The following is a 21,163-nucleotide window of genomic DNA, read 5'->3' as shown; positions in this document are numbered from 1 at the left end:
GAAGTATGAATATCTCTGTGTCCCATGTTGACACACACCACAGAGCATCTACCAGCAAAGAGTCACTTAACAACCAAACATGACTGTTGTCATCAGCCAGCCTCTGTACCCGACTACCCGACTACCACAGTGCGGACACAAGGAACCCATGAACAACATAGACATAGTGGCAGAGACACATGGGCCCAACAGCATGAAGGCTCATCCACAAAGACTGACCACTGCTGCTGCCAGATGTCCAACCTGCCAGCAACAGACCACTGCTGAGCTCTCGGACAGCAGCACCCCTCCAGTAGACCAACCTTCCACTTGGTGATTCGTCTTGACCAGAACAAACACCTAATTGGAGTTTCTTGCCTATAGTGCTGAAGCTAGAACAATCCTGATTGTTTAGAGTACTGATCCATCAACATGGGATCCTGCAAAAGTGAATCCAGAGGACCCACTTTCCAACAAAGAAGGTGTGGCAGTGGCACCTGAGCAGGGATCCATTAGCCCTTTCATATATCCCACCACCCGGAAATTGCTAGCCTGACAGCATGATTGAGGTGCCAGCTTCGAGACTCAGTATGCTTCCTTAATCAATGCCATTATGTGGCATTGCAGTCCCAATAGATAGAACACATAAGGCTGAGAAACATGGCGAAGGTCACAGCTGCATCTCTCTGAGGGAATTGACCTCCATGGGAGGAAGCTGCCTTATCCAACATTATACCACCTTCCCATTGTTACTACAGATCCCATGACCACTTGATGCTGAAGTACAAAGGCACAGCCTCCTTGCCTTGATTCGGGATATCTCTGAAGGGCCATTCAAGTTTCAGAGTTCCCTGTGGCTCATCAAAATTAACTTCTCCCTCTGCCCAATCTTACTTCTCTCACGCCCCCTCATTTACTGTTGACAAGAGCATTCCTCAATCAACTTCCTGCATCCTAGTCTCCATCTCAGAATTGGTTCTCCAGGGAATCCAAGCCCATTATTTTCCTGTCTCATTCTTTCACACTACTATTTTTTCTCTTTTCCCTCATTTCCCTTACGCATAGAGTGATCATATATCCCAGTTTTCTGGGGACAGTCCTATTTTACTCCTGCTAATCTGGTGACCCATCTGGTCAGTACCCTTTTTAATTCCCAAAGGGTCCTGATTTAGACTATAAATTATATGATCATAATTCATCAAATTCATCTCATCTAATCACACACATTCTTTACACTTATTATATTTTACTGGGTGTTAGGGATACAGAACTGAGTAAGAGATTCCAGTCCTCTGAGCCCATGTTCAAAATTCCTATTGAAATTGCCAAAAGAATATTCTAATAAAAAGACATATTATTGCTGGGAACTAGAGAAAGGTGCTATTCTCATACAATAAACTTCAAGGAATTTCTCCAAGATATATTATAGGTGAGACTGGATTGAGAGAACAGTCTGCCTAGACAGGTGTTTCCTTCACATTCATTTCATGCATTTTCTTCAGATGCAAAACTACCCAGCAACCGGTGGCAGTCACCCCACCAGCCCTAACTCAAAGCAGAGGGGACTGGAGATGAAGTGGGGAAGCTCTCAGCTCTAAATGCGACCCAGAGTTATGCAGTGGGTACAATGAGATTCTTAGGGTGAGGGGACTGTTCCCGCGCTCATAATAGTCATCTGTTTGAGGATGTCTCTAAAACCCAGGGTGGGCACTGCAGAGGCTGGCCCTAACGAGGGCCGAAGAGACCCTAGATAAAAGATCACTGTCCTAGTTAACATTGAGTTGTCATAATAAACGTGAAAATATAACCCTTGACTATGAGGATAAAGCTGTTTAGTAGAGCTGCCGTAGACCACCGGAGTTGAAGTCTAGAAAAGTAAAATGTACAATAATTCTAAGTGTTTCTCTTCTTTTTTGCACTCAGCCCTAAAGGAGTGGAATTAAATCCATATAAGACTTGATCTCAACTCCCATTACCTGAAAACATAATAAAAATAGCTAAAATATACCATGATTACATTTTATAAATGAAGAAACAGAAGCACAGAAATGATAAGTAGCTTGCCCAGGATACATGAATTGACTCCCCTCTGTAGGAAAAGCAAAGTCTGTATACATTTAAAGAGAATGTTTAGGCGGGGGGAGAGAGAGGGGGAGAGAGAGAGAGAGAGAGAGAGAGAGAGAGAGAGAATTTCAATCTGATGAACTAGAATCACTTAAAAATAACACTTTAAAACAACTTTTAAGTAATCGTCATCACAATGAGAGTAGAGAATTCACTAGAAACTAACGCTAAATGTCAGCATTCTGTGAAATGATTCTACATACTTTTTGGGAATTTTTACCAAACAGAGCTGTAATGGAGGCAGTGATATTGTTGTAAAAATTGATAATATCCATATATAATTTCCCCCCAAATTACTCAAAAAGGTTCTCTGATCAACCGAGAAGTGAATTTGAATGAAGAGCTAAAGACTGTATAAACTTGTTAAAGCAAATCTTCTGGAAAAAAAAAAAGATTACAAACTCATGTCAAAGTTTTATTTTAAACTTGCCATAAAGGAATAGTGTTCTGAGCTAGTCATTTCAGAGACTTTTCTCTTGGAAAAGAAATTTATAGAACAAAGAAGGTACAATAAATGGGTACCATTAAGATTATCAGATTCCTCTCAAGACCCACAACTTCTCAGAAGGTGCTCTTAATCTCAGTAAAGTCTATCAAAAAATTGCTCAAGAATTTCCATCACTTCTCAAAAAGAATTATAAATTACATCACATACATACAGAAATTCTGTCCCTAACCAAATGGGACAATTTTTTTTCACACCATATAACAATGTAACCATCACGAAAGCAGTTCACTCAAGGGAGAAAACAAAATCTGGACCACTATCTTAGACCATGATACAAGAAAGAGTAAGTACATGATTATTAAAGATAAAACAATAATATATAATAAATATAAGGATATTTCTTTGTGGTCTTGAGATACAGAAAGAATTCTTAAATAATACCCAAAGCACAAAAATGAGTGGAATTGACTGTATAAAAATGAAGTATTTCTAATCAAAAAAGGATAATAATGACAAATTTATGGACAAATGAAAGATGAAGAGATAACATTTGTAACATCTAATACTGACAATAGATTAACCTCTCAACAAACAAGGTATTCCTGCAAATCAACAGTAACAGCAACAGTAACAGCGGCAGCAAGAAGTATTAGCAACAACAATCTCCAAGGCTGAAAATCCATTGGGAAAATGAGCAATGCTATGAAGAAGTGCTTAACTGAAGGGGGACTCAATAGCTAAAAATATTTGAAGAGACATTCAACTCCACCAGCAAACGAACAAATAAGATAACTTTGGACCATCAGATTGGCCAAAATTAGAAAGTCTGATAATACCAAGTTTTTGGTGCATTGTTGCTGGGAGTGTAAGCCGGAATAGTCCTGAAGAATAAAAACAAAACAGAACATACAATTTAAATATGCAACAATGGAAATGAGAAAAATTATTTCAGATATAGAAAATAAAATTAAAGCAAAAAATGAGGTACAGCTCTATGGTTATACATTTTAAAATACAAATGATTTAGATAATTTTCTATAAGAATAAAAATTGCTCAAATGTACTCACCAAAAGATAGAAAACTTGAATAAATCAATAACCATCAAACAAACTAGAAAAATTATCAAAGACTCCATGCCATATAGGCAACTACAGTTAATTTTTTTTTAAAAAAAGATCCTATCTATTTAAACTAATCTTGAATATAAGAAAGGATCGAGATTATTTTTACAGAGTTCCTATAACCCTGATACCAAAATTTGATGTGCTAGTTTGGTTCAAGAAATATAAACTATTCCAAACACCATAAGCCGAAAGGGATTTAATAAAGGAAATTTGGAATTTGCAAAGCCATTGGAAGAGTTGGAGAGGCAGACTCTAGGCAGAGCCTTAGGAATGACCCACAGAGCACCAAAGAAGCCTTTCTCCAGGAAGGGAAGGCATAAGGGGTGGGAATAAATGATGGGTGTCAAGTAATCAAATACATCACATACCTGCAATGATAGAATTCACGAGAAAACTGTAGTTTAATTTCCATCTTCCCCACTGGAATATAAATTCCACAAAGACATGAACTTGACATTGTTCACCACAGTGTCTCCAGCAAGGTAAGTGTTCAATAAATTTGTAATAAACAATAAATGATTGACCCTCTTGGGTTTATTATAGTAATGCAAGGATAGGCCGACATTTGTAAATATATTAATATAATTACTCACGATAATAGAAAGAGGAAGAAAGTTCTATACTCACCCTAATAAGTACTAAAAATGTATTTGATACAATTCAATATATATCTGTGATCAAAATTATTTGTAAGCTAAGATAAATATTTATTTAATAATTTCTGACACAATAGACAATTTATGTCATATTACAAAAATATCTGTAATATTCAGGTAGAAGACAAGATTTATCTCCAACACTTCTACTATTTGCCATTATATTAGAGGTCCTAGCAAATGCAGTAAAACAAGTAAAATAAATCAGGCATATTTATTGCATAGAAAGAGACAAAATTATTTAGTAGGTGATATAATTGTCTATTTGGAAAGTCTAACTGAATTGTTAAAAAACTACAATAACTAATAAGGAGTAAGTAAGATGACAGTTGCATAAAAAATAAATAACTTCCCTATATTTAAATAATAATTAGTTAGGAACTATAAAAGAAAAAATATATTCACAGACTACCTAGGAATATTTAAACAAAATTTTTGCTAGACCTTTGTGAAGAATACTGTCAAAGTTTACTGTAGTACATACAAGAAAATAAACAAATTATGGAGCATGTGGTTTTCTTAGTTTCTAAATATGTCATAAATTTCCAATTATAATTTTAGAATTTTACTATTTATTTAAGATATACATATGTATATACATATAGTGACATTTTACATTCGGGGGAAATTATGGGTTATTTCATAAATGCTCTTGGTACAAGTAACAATTTGGTGACAGAAGTTTGATTTCCACTTCATAACACAAACCAAAATAAATTCCAGATGGCATATAGTTGATATATAAACAGCAAATATGTTTTGAATAAAAGAATAAATGAATTAAATATTTAAATGTATCTATAACTAAACTTATATTTAAATTAGTCTTCTGCAGTTTTGGTGCTTATTGAAAGTTGAAAGTGAAACCAAGCCCACAAGAGACAAATCTCTTTATTGAGGAAAAACTTTTTGATGGATAAAGAAATTATACAAAAATATAGGTCAATATTTAAATTATTTTGGAATGGGGAGGGATTACCTGAGAATGACAAAAAAAGGAGAATATTATAAAAGAATAGATGGATATTATAAACGATAAATGAGTTTAACAACATATGTTATAAAAGAAAAGATAAATGGATTTAACCATAATTAAAGACATCTTTTGGTGTGTGTGTGGTGGGCTTGATTGATTGCCTAATCCAACTGCTATTCTCAACCTCCATCTCTGAGAACTGTTACACAGAGGATGAAAAAGTGGGTATTTGCTTTCTCAGTTACCCAGCTGACCATAAATAGCTTATGTGACTTAGTTATAGCAAAGGAGACCTAAGGGTTGTTTCTAGAAAGCTTTTACTTTGCTATACAAAAGGGCAGTGTCTTCTGGTACCTCTGTTCCTCTTGCTTTCTGCCTTGAATGTGTGCTATAATGTCTGCTGCTGCATCAACCATCTTACCACCATGAGACAATAAACAAGAGACTGAAAATAACATGCAAAGGCTGGTGGGATGAAGGACAAAAGAATCAGGGTGGTTTATGGGATTAGTGAGTGCTACACCTAATCTGGGGCCATCTACCTCCAGACATTTTGTTATATCAGGTAATAAAATATGTTTATTACTTAACCAAGCTGCTGTTACTCATTTATTTTGTTACTTGCACACGAAAATGTTCTAAATGAAATACATCTATATCAGCTGCCAAAAATATTACCCTAAAAAATTAAAGGCAAATATTGCGGAAAATATTTCTAGCACATATGATAAACTAAAATGCAATATCTTTAATAAAATAAGAACTCGCAACTCCTCAAAGATGTACGGTGGCCAAGAAACGAATGACAAACAATTTATCCTTACTAGAAATTCATGAAATAGAAATAAAATACAAATGAAAACACCAAAAGACATTTCTAATCTATCAAATTGGAAAAAATTTAAAATAAGATAATTCAAGGATTAAGGAAGGTTGGAGTGGGGTAAAAGATTGTAAATTTAGTCTTTCAAGAGGACAATGTGTCGATCTCTATCAAAGGCTTAAAAACATGTATAGCTTTGATTTTGCAAATTTACTTTTAGGACTTTCTCTCAAGGAAAGAATCACAGCATGTGGAAAGCTACAGCTACAAAGATGTTCATCACAGTGTTGTTTATAATGGTGAAAATTAGAAGCAACTTACATGTTCAACACTATCAGACTAGTTAAACAATTTATAGTAGTATATCTTTTCTAGGTAATGAAATACTATGACAATATTAAATATAACTGGAGGAAAATATTTAATATGCCATATTAAGTGAGCCTAAAGGTTACAAATCAGTATGTGGAAATGTTCATAAAAGAAAAGTTGGGAGAAAAGCTACCTAAATATGAACAATATCTTTTTTATGTTAATGAGATTAGGGCTAGATATGGATTTCTTTGTTGTTGATTTTGTTTGTTTTTATATTTTTTTTCAGCAGTAAACGTGCATTGCCTTTGCATAAAATGTTCAGTTAAAAAGGGGCTTTTAGGAGTCAGGCTTTGGTCCTATGGAATACAAAATTTTGGAAGCTCTCGCTTGCTCGAGTCCTCCACCCCCTCATTCCTGTGACCTCCTGGCTCGCTCCGTCTGTTCTTTTTCTTCTTTGCTTCGTCGTCCTTCAGCTTCGTTTAACGCGAGTCCTGGAAAGCGCTGCTCCGGCAGTTCAGCTCTGCGGAGACAGATACCCATCGTGCAAGGAGACCCGCGTCTCCTGCGGAGACAGCAGGGCAGGGAGGGGCTCCCGCTCTCCTGTGAACCGCCAATCACCTGGTGTTTGTCACCAATGTTTCCAGAACTCCTTGAGATTTTCTTCAATTCTCTGGTGATTTCCGCGCAGTCCGCCTGCCCGCCCGCGCTGTCCCACAGCTACTCGCACTCTCTTTCCCGGGCGGGAAAAGGTCTCGCTGAGCCCCAAAGGCAGACTCCTAGGAAGTCTCATTCGCTCCTCGGCAAAGGGCCCCACTCGTTGCCCTCTGAGACCTGCGGTCACCAAACAGGCTCCAAAGCACTTTCCTAGGCATACATCCATGTTAAAATAAATAAATAAATAAATAAAAAATTACTGAGCGCCCACTGCGCCAACCAGCCCCGTGCTAGGCCTAAGGGGCTATAAAGACAAGTTAGTAAGAATTCCCGCTTCCAGGAACTCACAGGAGAGCTGGGGTGGGGGTGGCAGAACACCATTCTCATTGGAGACTCACAGGACCTAGTGAGGTGCAATAAGCAAATATCACGCTCGTTTTAAAGATGCAGATGGTGAAGGGAAACAAGCGTTTATTGAACACCTACTACGCGCCAAATACTTTCACCTAAGCTATTTTTCTTACCCGGAAGGTAAGTGCAGCTCTGGGGGAATAATATCCCCATTTTACCAGTAAGGAGACCGAGGTTCAGAGGAATAACATCTCTATTGTTCCTGTTAGGAAACTGAGGCTCAGAGGAGTCAGATCAAATGCTCCAGACCTCGCTAGTAAATGCGAAGCTCTGACCTGGGCCTGCGGACTCCAAAGATGGAAGAGTTTCTTTCTCCTGGTGACGCTGCCCCACGGTGCAGGAACAAATGGAGCGCGGAACCTTGCCCTGGGTCAGAGCAGAAAGCGCGAGAGTTGTGTTTCACCGCCTTTGGTCCAGTGCCCCCTATGTGGCGCGGCCAGCATTGCTCAAAACACTGCTCATGGAGCTTCTAGCTCCTGGGACTGTCGCACACAGGTGATCCCCAAGTCCGGTGCCCTCGTCTGCTCTCCTTCGGGGAACCAGAGTAAGTGGGAGTTATGTCGCCCCTTGGAGGTTGGGACGGAGCTGTCCAGCCCGGCGAGCTAACTCTTTTCCTAGCTTGTTCTGAGGTTTCCCCAGGCGCCACGACCTGTGCGACTCACACCTGCCCGCTCTGAAACGCGTGCTCCGCTTCTTGAAGGGGAGGGACGGGGAGTTCCCATCAGCCAGTAATGGAATTTCTAGGCCTCGGGCAGTGTTTGAGGGGATCCCACAGTTAGAAGTCCTGTTTACACCGTTAAAGACAACTGGAAAACATACATGTTACTCAAGGGCCGATTCCCAGTTTTCTCTCCTGCCACCCCTTGGATGTGTGGTGTGGGTGGAGGCGACGGTAGGGTCGTGTGTGTTATATTGGAGGAGGAGATTGCCTAGTGTGATATGGAATGATAATCTAGCTGGTACCATATTTGTAGCTGCCCTCCCACTGCTCCCCCTACCCCCCGGGTGCGCGCGTGCACCCAGGGAGAGAGGAACTGGGAAGACAAGTGTATTATGAAGAAAGTTGGATCTGGAAGCCAAGGGAGTGATTCTGAGGGCTTGGAGGAAGAGGCGACCTGTGGAGGGGTGAGTGGGAGCCTTTTGTCACCCCTTCCCTATCCAAAGAGGACGACCTCTGGGGATGGGCAGCGCAATCCTCACGTGCATAGAGCGCTGTGTGAGCACCGGCCGGGGTGAGCGCGCGGACATGTGTGTACGTGAGCGTACATGTGAAATGTGGCAGCGCCGGCCGCAGCGGAGTGTACGCTCGGCAAAAATATGAATAATCAACACATCGCTCACACCTCCGCCGCGAGCCGGGAGGGAGCTGGGAGGTCCCAAGGGCTTTCCCCTGCCGGCTGGCGGGGGCAGGCATCACCAGGAAAATAGGGGGGCATTTCAGAGGAGATATTCAGTTATCGTTCCCCTCAACTGAGCTGAGAAACCAAAAAAGAATAGGAGGGCAAAAGTCACACTGAACTTTTTCTGGTTAAAGGCCTTATATTGCATGCCATTGTAATGGATTGCAAGTGGTACACTGACGTGGGTCTTTGTTTCCTATTTATCAGCTGAGATGCCACCTGTCATCTCCCATCTTCGCTTTGTACAGCAAAGTGAAAATGGGGGCAAATAAATCCCACTTAAAGTGCTGCTGTCAAGTTTAGGGTGAGAAAGTATGTGGCAGTGCCTGGCAGCCAGGAGTGTTGGGTGAACATCCTGCCTCCGTTCGTTTGTCCCTTATCTTGCGCAGGGACCTACTCGATCAGGTCTCTTAATGCGGGTTAATTTGCCTCTAAATCGCTGCGCCTTAAGTAGTGTACTGACGAAGATGCCACCAATCTTCTTGCACAGGTACCTGGAAGTGACTGCAACTGGCCCGTGAACCCCCAGCACAGCCCACCTCGGGGCTTCACGCGCACACCACCCACCCACTCAGGAAGTCAGGACCTCCCACCCCCCCGTTCGTGTGGAGGCTGCACCAGGCACTTCCCTCTCTACTGTTCACCTGCCCTCAAACGCACATACCTCTGGGGCGCTATTACACGGCTGCTCGCGGGCCCAGCTCCAATGTCCCGGCTCCAAACCTCAGATGAGCCGGTTCCTTCGAAAATTTGTTCTCGTGACCTTTCCGTGTCTCTGACTCGGCTCTGGCTCCCTGGCTCACTCTGCACCTGGAATAAGGGAATGGGAAGGAAGGGCGTTTTTCAGGAGGATACTTATGGGAGAGGGAGCAGGTAGAGAAGAAAAAGGAAAGAGGAAGAAGACACTTTCTGGAGTTGCCAAGGATTAGGGTAGAGCCATCTCTAGCTCCTTCAGTTCATTTTGGGTAATTTGAGTCATTATAGTGACTCAACTGGCCTGGGTGCAACATCGTGTGTCTACAAAACGTTCTTCCATGCCTCAGTGTTCTGCAGCCCTTCTGGCTCGAATCCTTTTCACTGCGTAAAAAAGAAAAAGAAAAATGAAGAAGAGAATCTAACTTCTTACCAAATTGTCCTAAAAGGGGACAAACTGTTCAGTATGGATGGTGGAGTACTCCTGATATGTTTGTCGTGCATTTGTGAATAGTTTCTTTCCTCCTCCCTCTTTAGGGAATTCTCAGGTATGGAGCATACAAGTGCAGTTTCCGTAAGAAAAATGCAAAAATTGAAACTTCGAGCGGGTGTTAGTGGATTTGGATATTTAAAAAATTATTTCACGAAGAGTTGCGGGCTAAATTGCCCTCAGGATTGTGAGTTGGGGAGCAAATCCATTTATATATTTCTACTCAGACGAATAAAAAGCAAAGGTTCCAGTTAAAACAAACAAATTGGAAAATTCACGTCCGAAGAGAGGCTTACGGGGACGATCACTTATTTCGTTTACAAAATGCAGACAGACTGTCCTTGGGGATCGAAATACCTGGGTACCAGCCAGGCTCTATTCTTTGGGTTGCGTAGACCCAGGCGCTGCAATGTGTGTGTCTGAGGGTGGGGGTAAAGGTCAGGTTGTATGGGACGGGGGTGTTCTCACACCTGATTTCACCCCAGGGCTCTGCTGGAGGAGAACGAGGCCGGGAGAGAAATTTTTAAAGAAAAATTTCCGAACCTCTGACCCAGAGCAGAGACGAGGCGCCCAGGAGACTGGACTGAACGAGATTAGGGAAAGGGTCCTTAAAACCAATCTGGAGGAAATTAAACACTGAGGTGCAGATGTGAAACATAAGCGGAGGTAGGGGGAAAGCGGGGGTTAACTGGGAAGAGTGAACAAAGGAGGGGACAGGGAAGAAGACGGAATGCCACCACCCAACCGGATTTGGTGCAAATAGACTGTCGTAAAGAATTTTAATAATGTTCATCTTGGATTTTTCTCATCTCCGGCTCGCCGCGGAACGAAGCTCGAGGTCCGAAGCCCGGGAGGCGCACGCGGGTTCCGCATTCCCGTGGGGCCAGGATACCCCGGGCCACAGCTGCGCCCGTCGGGCCCCGGCGCCGCTCAGGGCAGGTTCAAAAAGGTTTGTTCAGGGCGGGGTCGGGAGGAGTAGCCAGAGGCGATAGAGATGGGAGAGACCCGCCAGGCGCAGCCGCCGCGGCTCACTCCGTCACTAACCAACGCTCCTTCTGCGCGGGTGGCCGACTCTGCGCCTACTCCTCCTTAAACCCTACACAAACCTAATTAAACCCAACTCGGTTGGCAGAAACGCTCCCTACTCCCCGAGCCTGATGCGCCGCCTTGCTGGGCCCAACGCTGCTTCCCCCTCCCCTCATCCCCTCCGCCCTCTTACCCGCGCTAGCCCGTAAAGTTGTCCCAGTCAAGAGGGAACTTGGGTGCCCGCGGCTCAAAGCCCACGGGGCTCCCAGCAGTGCAGCGGCTGTTTGCCCCGAGCGCTCTGCGTAGCCGAGCTCCTGGCGCTCCTAGAGCAGCCGGCGAGGAGCGGTGCTGCTGCCCCTACCCCAGATCAAAGCCCTGAGGCCAAGGCTTCCCCCAAACTATCTGCCGGCAGGGCACCTCGGCCCCTGAACTTGTCTCTGGGAGGTGTGGGTGGGGGCGCCCTCAGTGCGCGGCCGTCTGGTTTGGGGCGGACATCAGGAAGCTGAGAGAAAGGACCAATTCATTCGCCTCCTGAGGGTCATAATTTGGGTGGCAGCTGTTGCAGGCGAGAAGAACCAGCGTACTCGACCCTGGCTCTGCCCTTTAACCCCAGCCAACCGGGCCTGAGGGGCAGACGGTCCGGGCCAGATCCGGATCGACTGCTGCCCCGCGGCCCCTTGGGCTGAGCTCGGTTCCTCTCTGGGGCAGAGTCGCGGTGCAACAGATCAGAGGCCCCTTGAAAACAAGCCGCGGGGTTCATGAACACATCCTGAGGGACTCATGGGCTGCTGCACACTCTCCGCCAAGGAACCCGAGGCATTGCCTCCACTGGGCACAGTCCGCGGACAAGGATGGGGTGGGTGATTACTTAAGGTTCTGAGAGATTTATAAAGAGAGCAAGTCAGGGTAGAAGGCTCAGGCGCTTAGTTTTTGCAGGGGCCGAAAATAACCATAAAATGGGCGTAGAACAGATAATTGCCCAGTTGAAACAGGGTAGTTTCATCTCTACAAAGTTCACTCCAGCCCTCCTTTTTTCTTTGGACAACTCCTATCTTACTAGGTTTTTACAACAGTCGCGGTTCATAGTCTGATGCCCAATCGCCCTTCATTGTTCCGCTGCCCCTCTTGTCCAATAAAGGGGACCAAGTTGGAACAGGCAGCTCGAATGGGGTGAGGGTGCCACAATCAGCACTACCCTGAGGCAGGGGTTTCACGTTCTTCCTCCGCCCTCCCCCCCATCAACTACCCCAAGCCCTGGACCCCGGGTCTGTGCAGAGAGAGTCCACACACCCTTCCTCTCCCCATATTTTGAAGCGAATCTCCGCAGTAGAGACCTGCGCTTTCTGAGCGCTATTCGCCTCCATGGTCTGGGGTCGCGGTTTGCCCCTGGGGTAGATCGGAGGCGGAGACGGGTCCCTTTCTCAGCAGAGCGGCATTTTCTGAAAGTGCGAGCTTCCTGTACGCCCAGGCAAACGAGTTGCCAGGCGCTATGTCTTCTAGCGGCAAACTCTCACAGTTCAGTTGTGAGCGCTCACCTACACCTAAGGAATCTGATCGAGAGTTAATTCACGCTCAAACTAGAGTCCTGAATGGGGGAAAGTCTCCTGAATGTTATCCAGGCTTTCGCCAGGGCCCTCTCAGTAATGAGGCCGGGAAGCTCTGGCGCAGTCGCTCGAACGGCGGAACAGCTGATTTGTCTCTTCCACGGCAGATGGTCTTTGAGCACAGATTTGCATTCATTGTCTTCAAATCTGTTTTCGCGCTGGTGTTCTAGATTTCAGCAGCAGATCTATGCACAGATCAGAATACAAAAGGAGAAGCAAGAAAATAACACCCAGCCAGGAGGATTTTTAATAGGCACCGCGGTGCTGCCCGGAGTAGTTAAAAAGCCGTCTAGGGTTTCAGCTGTTTGGCGGAGCTGCGGCCAGCCTGCGGCCGGCACTGCTGCGACCGCGCGCCCTGGGCAAAGTTTCCGCGACTCCCCGCTGCCTCTCAGCAGCTCCTTTGCTGGCTCCCCCGGGCTTCGAGAACTGGGTGGGGAGGGTGAAGGGGGCTCCCGGGACTACTCCAGGCAGCTCTCGCACTCAGCCTGCCACGATATGTCAGCAACCTCTCATCCGCACGAGTGCGACTCTCGCTTGCATCCTCCCGGGGTTATTTTCGTTAGCTCCTTGACTGTTTCCTCGACACTATTTATTTGAATAGCACTTGAGCCTTGTTCGTCCCCACGCTACCTCCCCGCCCCCCGCCCCGCTTTCATACATACACCCTCCTATCTCGACAACTTGTAAACCGCACACAAAATCTAAGTGTCACCATGTGACTCCAGGAGACTTGGGAGAGCCGTTCAGGGAACTGGGTTATTCTGGGGAACATTTGCACAAAATGTAAGGACATGTGGTCACAATCTCCGCTTCTTTACAAACACGCACACAGATCCAAGCGCTGGGAATGAATATGCTTTCAGGCAGGCTACAGAAGTCTGCATCCAGAGGTAGGATCCGCGCACGCTTCCCGCTCCCACGTCTGGACTGAGCGGTTGCGTCCAAGGCCGCAGGGCCAGTCTACCCTGCTACAGTGCTGGGTATTGGGGCCCCATCCCTCGCACGCACACCAAGGACGCAGCGTCCACAGCTTTCTGTCCCCTTTCACCTCCCGGACTCCCGGCAACGCCAAGCCTGGCGCGCGCCGCTTGAGGACGTCGGCCCGGCCTGCCCAGCGCCGACCAATCCCGAGCGTCCATGCAAATGAGGCTTCTTATCGGGCCGCGGCTCCGCCTCCCGAGGCCGGGACCGTAGTAACCCATTCATGGGGCCGGCGAGCGGCTGCAGCCCCGCTCGGCTGTGCTGGCAGCCACCGCCTCCTCTCGGCTCCGGGTCTTCCCCTTCCTTTTACAACTGATCCTGTTGGGGATTTTTTTTTTTTTTTTTTCTAAATTGGAGCAGTAGGGAGGAGCAGGCGGGAGGGGGGAACCAGGAGAAACGGGAGAGATTAGGCAGCCATCAATCTCCTCCCGTTTCTCCCAGAACAGGTGATGCTTCAAAATTGTGATCACTTTCTGGAGGCAGCGCTGCCGCTGGAAGGATGCGAGAGACTTAGGACAGAGGGCCTGAGGCGGCAGATCTGAACTTGCGGAGGATAAAACCCAAACTTTAACTACATCAGTCCGCATCTCACGCCTGAAGCAAAGGACGGGTTATTTTTTTCCTCCCCAAGAGAAACTCAAACTTCAGCACTTGATTCCCACCCCCTCCCCCTTTTTTGGATTGCTTTGGAGGAAACGGTTTGGTGACAGCGTTGAGAACAGTAAGGACAGTGTTGTAACTCTTATTTTTAAAGAGACAGTAGATCAGACTTTTTAAATGTTTGGGATTCAAGATACTTTAGGAAGAGGACCAGCTCTGAAAGAGAAATCGCTGGGCGCCGAGATGGATTCGGTCAGGTCCTGGGTCCGGAATGTCGGCGTGGTGGACGCCAATGTCGCGGCGCAGAGGTAACCAGCCGGCCGCACAATTTTTTATGCTCTTAAAGTCTCTAGCTCGTTCGTTTTCTCTCTCTCTCTCTCTCTCTCTTCCTCTCTCTCCCTCTCCCTCTCTCGCTCTCACTGTCTCTCTGTGCCCCCACCCCCGGCTCGCTCGCTCTATCTCTTTCTCCCCCAATCTGTCTCCCTGGCCCCGTGCGCTGGGGATCGCCCTCGGGCTGGAAGGTCGCCGTAGTCAGGGGAACACTTACCCCGCAGCCAACACTCGAGTTTCTGAACTGCCTGGGTCGTTGCGTTTCTCCCCTACTCCTTCCCCACAGACCATTCTTTGGGAGGACAAATAAAGTAGCATCCAACGCCTCGCAGCTTAGCCCCTAGTCCTGCGAGGTGGGCTGGGTCCAGAGCGGAGCATGAGGACCGGAGCTGGCAGCAGCCGCGGGCAGAGGAGAACCGGCTTCCGGGCCACTCCTGGGTTCCGCCGCGCCGCTTGCGAGCGCCTCTCCTGCCGCATCTTGCGGGTAGATTCCTGGAGGCCGGGAGCCCGGCGGGCAGATGGCGGCGGCGGCGATAGGAGCCGGAGAGGCCGGAGCAGCTGCCTAGGAAGGCAAAGCGGCCCGGAGCTCTGGGAGGGGGCATGCTGGAGGTTCCGCGCGCAGAGATAAAACAGTGGGCCAGACGCACGGAGGCGGGGTGAGGGGAGAGAAGAGATTAAAGAGAATAGACGAAGGAGTAACAGTAGAAGGAGCCGCAGAAGAAGAAAGGCGAACAGAGAAGACGGCCGCAAATACAGGGATCACCAGCCTCTAGTTTTGCTAGTCTCTGAAATTGACTGTTTCTAAGCGTCCGCGTGCTGAGATGGTAAACGCCTTGTCCAGGGTACCACCGCGCGAAGATGTTCTGGTCCCCCTCCCTCATCACCACCGCTGAGCTGAGATTTGTGGTCTCCACGACCTTGTCTGCGAGAGAAAGGCCCCTTACCCCTAAAGAGCCCACGAACTTCTTCTCACGACTCTTGTCTTCCTATCTGCTCTCTTGGTCATCCCCTTCTAAGTCCCGACATCCCTCCGAGAAATTCCTCCTTTCCTAGCAGGCCACGTCCCGGGTAGAGCGAACCAGCCGCCACCCTTGGAGGAGAGGAAGCAAAAGTCGCACCGCTCGGGAGACCGGGGAGGGCGGCGGCTCCCTACCCCCCGCTGGAACCCGGACACGCCCGGATCCCTCCGGCAGACCGCATTCACGCCGCGGCCACGGCTTTCCGCAGCCGTTTGGGGGCTCGCTGGGCTGCAGGCCGAGGGACATTAGGCAGTTCCGCAGAGCCGGCTCCGCGGCTCATTTCCTTAGCAGAGCTCCTTAAAGACACTGCCCCTACTTTCCTCCTTTTCCCGGATCAGATACCTATTAAAGTTGGAACAGGCAGCTCGAATGGGAGGATTCTAGCAAAAATTCACCTTTCAAGAGTGAAAAGTGCTCGCGCCCTAGGGCGCGAGGCCCAGAGACCGCAGCGCCGCGGGGCAGCTCTGGCCATCTGCGCTCTCACCTGGGCCCCGACTCTCCTGTTAAAGGTGATCTGGCGGCCGGTTTGTCCGCGGCCACCCCAGGTGGGGAGGGAGGTGTGTGCACGCGCACCATACGCTCGAGGGCGCCTCATGGGTCCTCCAACATGGGTTTCGTGGTCAGCGGGTTTGGCTGGCGCCGCCCGGAGATGCGATTGGAGCAGGGATCCCTTCGGGCCCAGCCGAAGACGTTCTTTTCCTTTTAATAACATTTTGGCTTTTCCAAGCTCAGCAATTCTGGGTTCAGGGTCCCCAGTATAAGGCCGTTCGCGGTGGCCCGCGATCCCTAATACTGGTCGCTGGGATTCTGCCCTGCCACTGTCCTGGTCGCAGCTTTTCGGAAGAGCGAGGGAAACAGGAGGTGAGGCCTCTTTCCCAGTAGGACCTAGGCTTGGGCTCAGGGCTTTCCGCCCGCCCCCAGGGGGTTCTCGCCCACCGCCTTTCCGTAATAACATGGGGGTTTTGTGGGCAGTAGCTCCGGGACAGGTAACTCCAGTGAAGATGAAGGAAAACGGTCACGTCTTTAAAAGTAACGGAGGTGCTTATTCCCCAAACCCCGGGGCCCAGCTTCGATTCTTGACCAAGACGCCAGCCATCTGATAGGACAGATAAGGGCAGCCGCCTCAGGGGACTGCTCCAGGCCCCAGTTCGCAGCTGGGATCCTGTGGTCACCACTAAAGACCAGACAGTGAGCTTTGCCCAGGGCTGAGATGCCTGGAGGTTGGACCCCCGTGGCCACTGTGACTCCTTTAAGGAGTCCCCTCTTCTTAATCCCAATTGAAAAAAGATCTGAGAGGTACAGAGCTCTCGACTCGGGACACGGACTCAACCCTCTGCGGTGTTGCGTGGGCGCGTCAGTAACGTCCTGTCTTTCTCTCCTTCCCCGTGTCCGGTATCCTCCGTGTCTCTTCCTGCGCAGCGGAGTCGCCCTGTCCCGGGCCCACTTTGAGAAGCAGCCTCCCTCCAACTTGAGGAAATCCAACTTCTTTCACTTCGTCCTGGCGCTCTACGACAGGCAGGGGCAGCCGGTGGAGATTGAGCGCACCGCCTTTGTAGACTTTGTGGAGAACGACAAAGTAAGCGGAGGTCCCCCTCTTCCCCTCGCGGCCTACTAACTACCTCCGTGCAAAGCACTAAAGATTCCATCTGTCACTAGCGACACTTTTCCGCTCACATCATCAGAGATGATAAATCGAGGCTTCTCACTCCCAGCCACTAAACCGGTCCATTTCCCCGCACCACCTCTAGCGCTCTGCGGGGGCGCTGATGGCTCTGCGCACCCAGCCTCTGGGTCATTAGCAGAACCTGGCCATGGACTGGCCACGCGGCAAACGCCCTTCTGACTAGAGTATAGTTTAAAAGTATACCGAAGGCCGCCGGGCCCTTCTTCGTGTTATTTTTGTTGTCGTTATTTTGCACCTGCTGGCGCCCGCAGAAAGGGTAGTTCCCCAGGTGGAAACCCAGAGTCCAGCCTTGGCCCGCCTTCCCGGCCCAGCCTTGTCTCCCACTCTCGCTCCCCGAGGCTGCTTGGGGTCCCAACCCAGGCCTGGGTTTGGGGCTGCATTTGATCTCAACGGAAGCCAGTGTGACGAAGAGAAAGTCTCTTGACCTCTCTGGGCCTCAAGTCTCCTCAGCTGTACACTGTGAGCTTTAGAGCAGGCGCTCCAGGGGGCCCTTTTGAACCTAACCTAGGCCCGCAGCTTGTGACCCGGGAGGCGCCGGTCCCAGCGCGATAGGGCCGAATGCTTCCCTTCTATATGACAGGTCCCTTCACCTTTCTGCTGAGAGAAGCCTTGCGGCTTCGCTAGGACAGACAGAGCCAGGTTGGATTTGGTGGGGACTGTTTAAAAGCGGAGGTGTCCAGTTGTCTTGACTGCAGGGGAGAGGGAGGGAGAGTCGATCATACTTCTGAGGACATTTTTAAAGAGGAGGAACAGAAGATTGGAGAGGGTCAAGTGGCAGCGAGCCTCGGCAAGTTTGGGACGTGGCCCTGCGGTAGAAGCTCCTGTCCCTTGACCTGGGCTGGGCAGTGGGTTGTTCAAAGCTGCCGGCTCAAGGGGAAGAAAGGCAGCCGGAGGCGGTGTAGGGACTCGCTCTCTCCTCTTTCCCTCATTTGGGGGGCCGGAAAGCAGGAGATTCAAATATCACCTGTATTTTCAGGAACAAGGCAACGAGAAGACCAACAACGGCACCCACTACAAGTTACAGCTCCTCTACAGCAACGGTGAGCACTCGCGCCCTCTGTAACCAGGCACCCACACGTGTCCCTTTCAAGGAAAGCAGTTGACCTTGTCGAGGTCGCTTGCAGGCAGCATCAGGCCTGGGGAGAGCAGGGCTTTGGGAGGCTCGGTCAGGAAAGGAGCATGGGAAGGTGGTCTTTGCCCCCGGGACAGCTCAGCTGCAGGCCCGCCCCCGCAGCCCCCAGCGGCTGCCTGGGCCTGACTCCACGCGCGATAGGTTGGGGGTGCCTGGGAGGGGCTCCTCGGCCCTGACCCCGTGCCCGCCCCTCCCCCCCCACAGGTGTCCGCACCGAGCAGGACTTGTACGTCAGGCTCATCGACTCAGTCACCAAGCAGGTGAGGCCTGCGGTCCACTCCTTTCTTCCTCTGGGGGTGGAGGGCTTCCCCACCTGTCCGTGACCTTCCCCGACCCTCCATGAAATCCTGTGTCAGACTCTACATGCCCCTCCACATGAACTCACACCTTGTCTACTCTAGAAAAAAATGTTCCCTTTTTCTCCCCACTTGTCCTGTTTCTTTCTGGCTGGGGGAGATGCTGGAGGTGAGGGAGGGCAAGCAAAGAGGTGAAAGGAGGAAGCAATTATTGGGAGATTCAATTTTCCCAAATATTGTCTCTTGCAAGGACTCTGTCCTCACAGGGCAAACTTGTCTATTATTATTTCGCTTGAGTTTCAAGCCAGGCCTTAGTTCGGGTTCTGTTGTGCCAGAGGGCACTCCTAATGAAGTAGTGGGCAGTGAGAGGAAAACCAATTTGGTGCTTGCTTTTAAGTCCCTATTCTCTGTCCCCCTCCCACTCCCCCCACATTTTCCCTTCCTGTCTCCCCCTCTCCCCCCCTCCCCGCAATCCTTCGCAGCCCATAGCTTACGAGGGACAAAATAAGAATCCGGAAATGTGCCGAGTTCTCCTGACCCACGAAGTCATGTGCAGGTAAGAGCCGCTTTGTTCTGCAGGCTGCGCAGACAAGCGGGGCAGGGGGAAGGGGCCAGCGCGATCGTGGGCGTCGGGGCACCGACTTACAGAACAGAGGGCGCGCGGGAAGCGGGGCTGATTCACTAGAACTTTTCGAGCATCTCGAAAGGGAAACCCAGAACCACGCAGGATTCCACCCCCAGGATTCTCCTCTCTACGGTGGTAGCCCGGGGAGGCGCGGGGCAGCCCCCAGACAAGTTTGGGATCTGGGACTTTCCCTGAACGGGTCTCCAGCCTCAGCTGGAACTCAGAACTTGAGGCTCATTTCCCGCCTGTCCAGTCCGCTCTGCTCGGGGTGGATTTCCAGGAGGGAACACTTGCGACGTTACCAGTCAAAGCACTGGAAGGACCCCAAAGTCTGGGGAGGGACCACCAGCGGGTCCAGTGGCTCGTTTCAGGGGTGGCCTGCTGTCCCCAGCGGAGGCACCTGTCTGTGATGAGGGGGCATTTCCTTCCTCCAAGGGCGTTGCTTCTCCAACGATTTCTGGTGATTTCTCCTGTCAGGGGAGTTGCTTAGGTTAGGAGGAACTATGGAGGGGTATGTGTGTGTGGGGGGGTGGGGAGATAGATAAGTGGGGTTACCCGCCAGTGGGTGGGGGTGGGGGAGAGGACCCAATCCAGGCGATCTGGGGTCTGGAGCAACAGCTGTATTCTGGTGGCCAAGTCGTGAGAAGTACAGCCTTCTCGAATTCTTGCCCCTTTTCTCATCTTCTTTTCAGAGATCAATCCATTCCATTTTGAGTTCTTTCTTCTGCTTGACTAGAAGAAAATAAAAAATTAGAAGAAATTTTCCACACATTTATTCTTTCAACAAACATTTACTCAGTGTCTGATATGTGCCAGGTACTGGGGACTCCACAGCAAACTAGAAAAGATATAAAAAGGAAACTGGGAAAAAGTGGTGCTTTCAAAATTATAAAAATGTAGATGTTTATTCATACGCATGTTTTTCCCTTCAAAATCTCCCATTGGGGAGAAAGCCTCAATTCCTCCTTACTCCGCTGTTGCTTCAGAGGATGCCTTCCCACTGCAGACTTGCTAGCTTTGGGTAATTGCAGGCAGGCTGATGTAGTTCAGACCATTTTATGGTCAGCTTCTGGCAGCCCCATCGCCCTCCCAACCCACTCAGGAAGAAACATACCAATCGGACATGTTTGTTTTGGTTTTGACCAAGTATTAGAAAAACAAACTTTGCCAAATGCAAAGTTCTGCCAGTGGCCTCAGCTGAGCAGGTTGGGGCTTCCTTGCCTAAGTAGATGCGCAAGGTGTTGGGCGATGGAGTAAGCAGATAGCTACTTCATTATCCTAAGGCTCCTTGTTAGATTTATTCAGAAAGAAAATACAAACCCAAGATAAATTTATATGTGATATCTAGATTAAATCGTCAGAACACTTTAATTTGGTTGGCTAATTGAAGGGCTCTTTTTTATTCCTCTTTTATATTTTTGAAAGTCTTTGTTTGGATAGATTATCTTCTTAAAAGAAAATAAAAACCCAAACTGAAGTATTATACTTATCACTTTAAGTAATACTTGCACGTACCACATAGCTGTAGTTAAAGCTGACATTTTTATTTTTAAGCCCAATCAAATCCTCCTCATTTTATGCTGTTTAAGTAGCAGCATCAATTTTTAAAGGATCTAGTTTAGTCTGCATTAGTAACACAATATAAAATTTTAATGTACTGTAACTTCTCTGCATTTGAGACTTGGGAGAAGAATCTCTGCTATTTTCTTCCCAAACTAGAATTTAAAACAAATATTAATTATGAGTAAATAAATGATCCATTGCATGGGTGC

The 21,163-nt window shown here is 48.3% G+C and overlaps 1 protein-coding gene and 1 long non-coding RNA gene across 3 annotated transcripts in view; one reads left to right on the top strand and one right to left on the bottom strand.

Annotated features, from left to right (window-relative positions):
- Window positions 1-6,038: 6,038 nt before the first annotated feature.
- Window positions 6,039-10,219, bottom strand: LOC120613400 (uncharacterized). 2 transcript variants are annotated; one of them, XR_005655695.1, is made up of 3 exons: window positions 9,576-10,219; window positions 7,065-7,877; window positions 6,039-6,966 (listed from the first exon to the last, which is right to left on the bottom strand). It is a non-coding gene; the product is annotated as an uncharacterized LOC120613400 (long non-coding RNA). The 2 variants fall into 2 exon arrangements; XR_005655694.1 differs by having other exon boundaries at window positions 6,039-7,877.
- A 3,432-nt stretch (window positions 10,220-13,651) lies between these two features.
- Window positions 13,652-21,163, top strand: part of EBF2 (EBF transcription factor 2) — a 182,215-nt gene continuing 174,703 nt past the window's right edge. Inside the window, exons 1-5 of the mRNA XM_039876146.1 lie at window positions 13,652-14,613; window positions 17,074-17,230; window positions 18,315-18,378; window positions 18,675-18,730; window positions 19,249-19,322. Of these exons, the coding sequence (XP_039732080.1) occupies window positions 14,483-14,613; window positions 17,074-17,230; window positions 18,315-18,378; window positions 18,675-18,730; window positions 19,249-19,322 (482 nt within the window). The 5' untranslated portion in view covers window positions 13,652-14,482. The remainder of the gene's footprint in view (window positions 14,614-17,073; window positions 17,231-18,314; window positions 18,379-18,674; window positions 18,731-19,248; window positions 19,323-21,163) is intronic.

This window comes from Pteropus medius, unplaced genomic scaffold (assembly GCF_902729225.1).
Source record: "Pteropus medius unplaced genomic scaffold, Ma_sr-lr_union100, whole genome shotgun sequence".
Lineage (NCBI taxonomy): Eukaryota > Metazoa > Chordata > Mammalia > Chiroptera > Pteropodidae > Pteropus > Pteropus medius.
The sequence above is the reverse complement of the archived record's forward strand: the minus strand, read 5'-3'. Positions and strand labels throughout refer to the sequence as shown.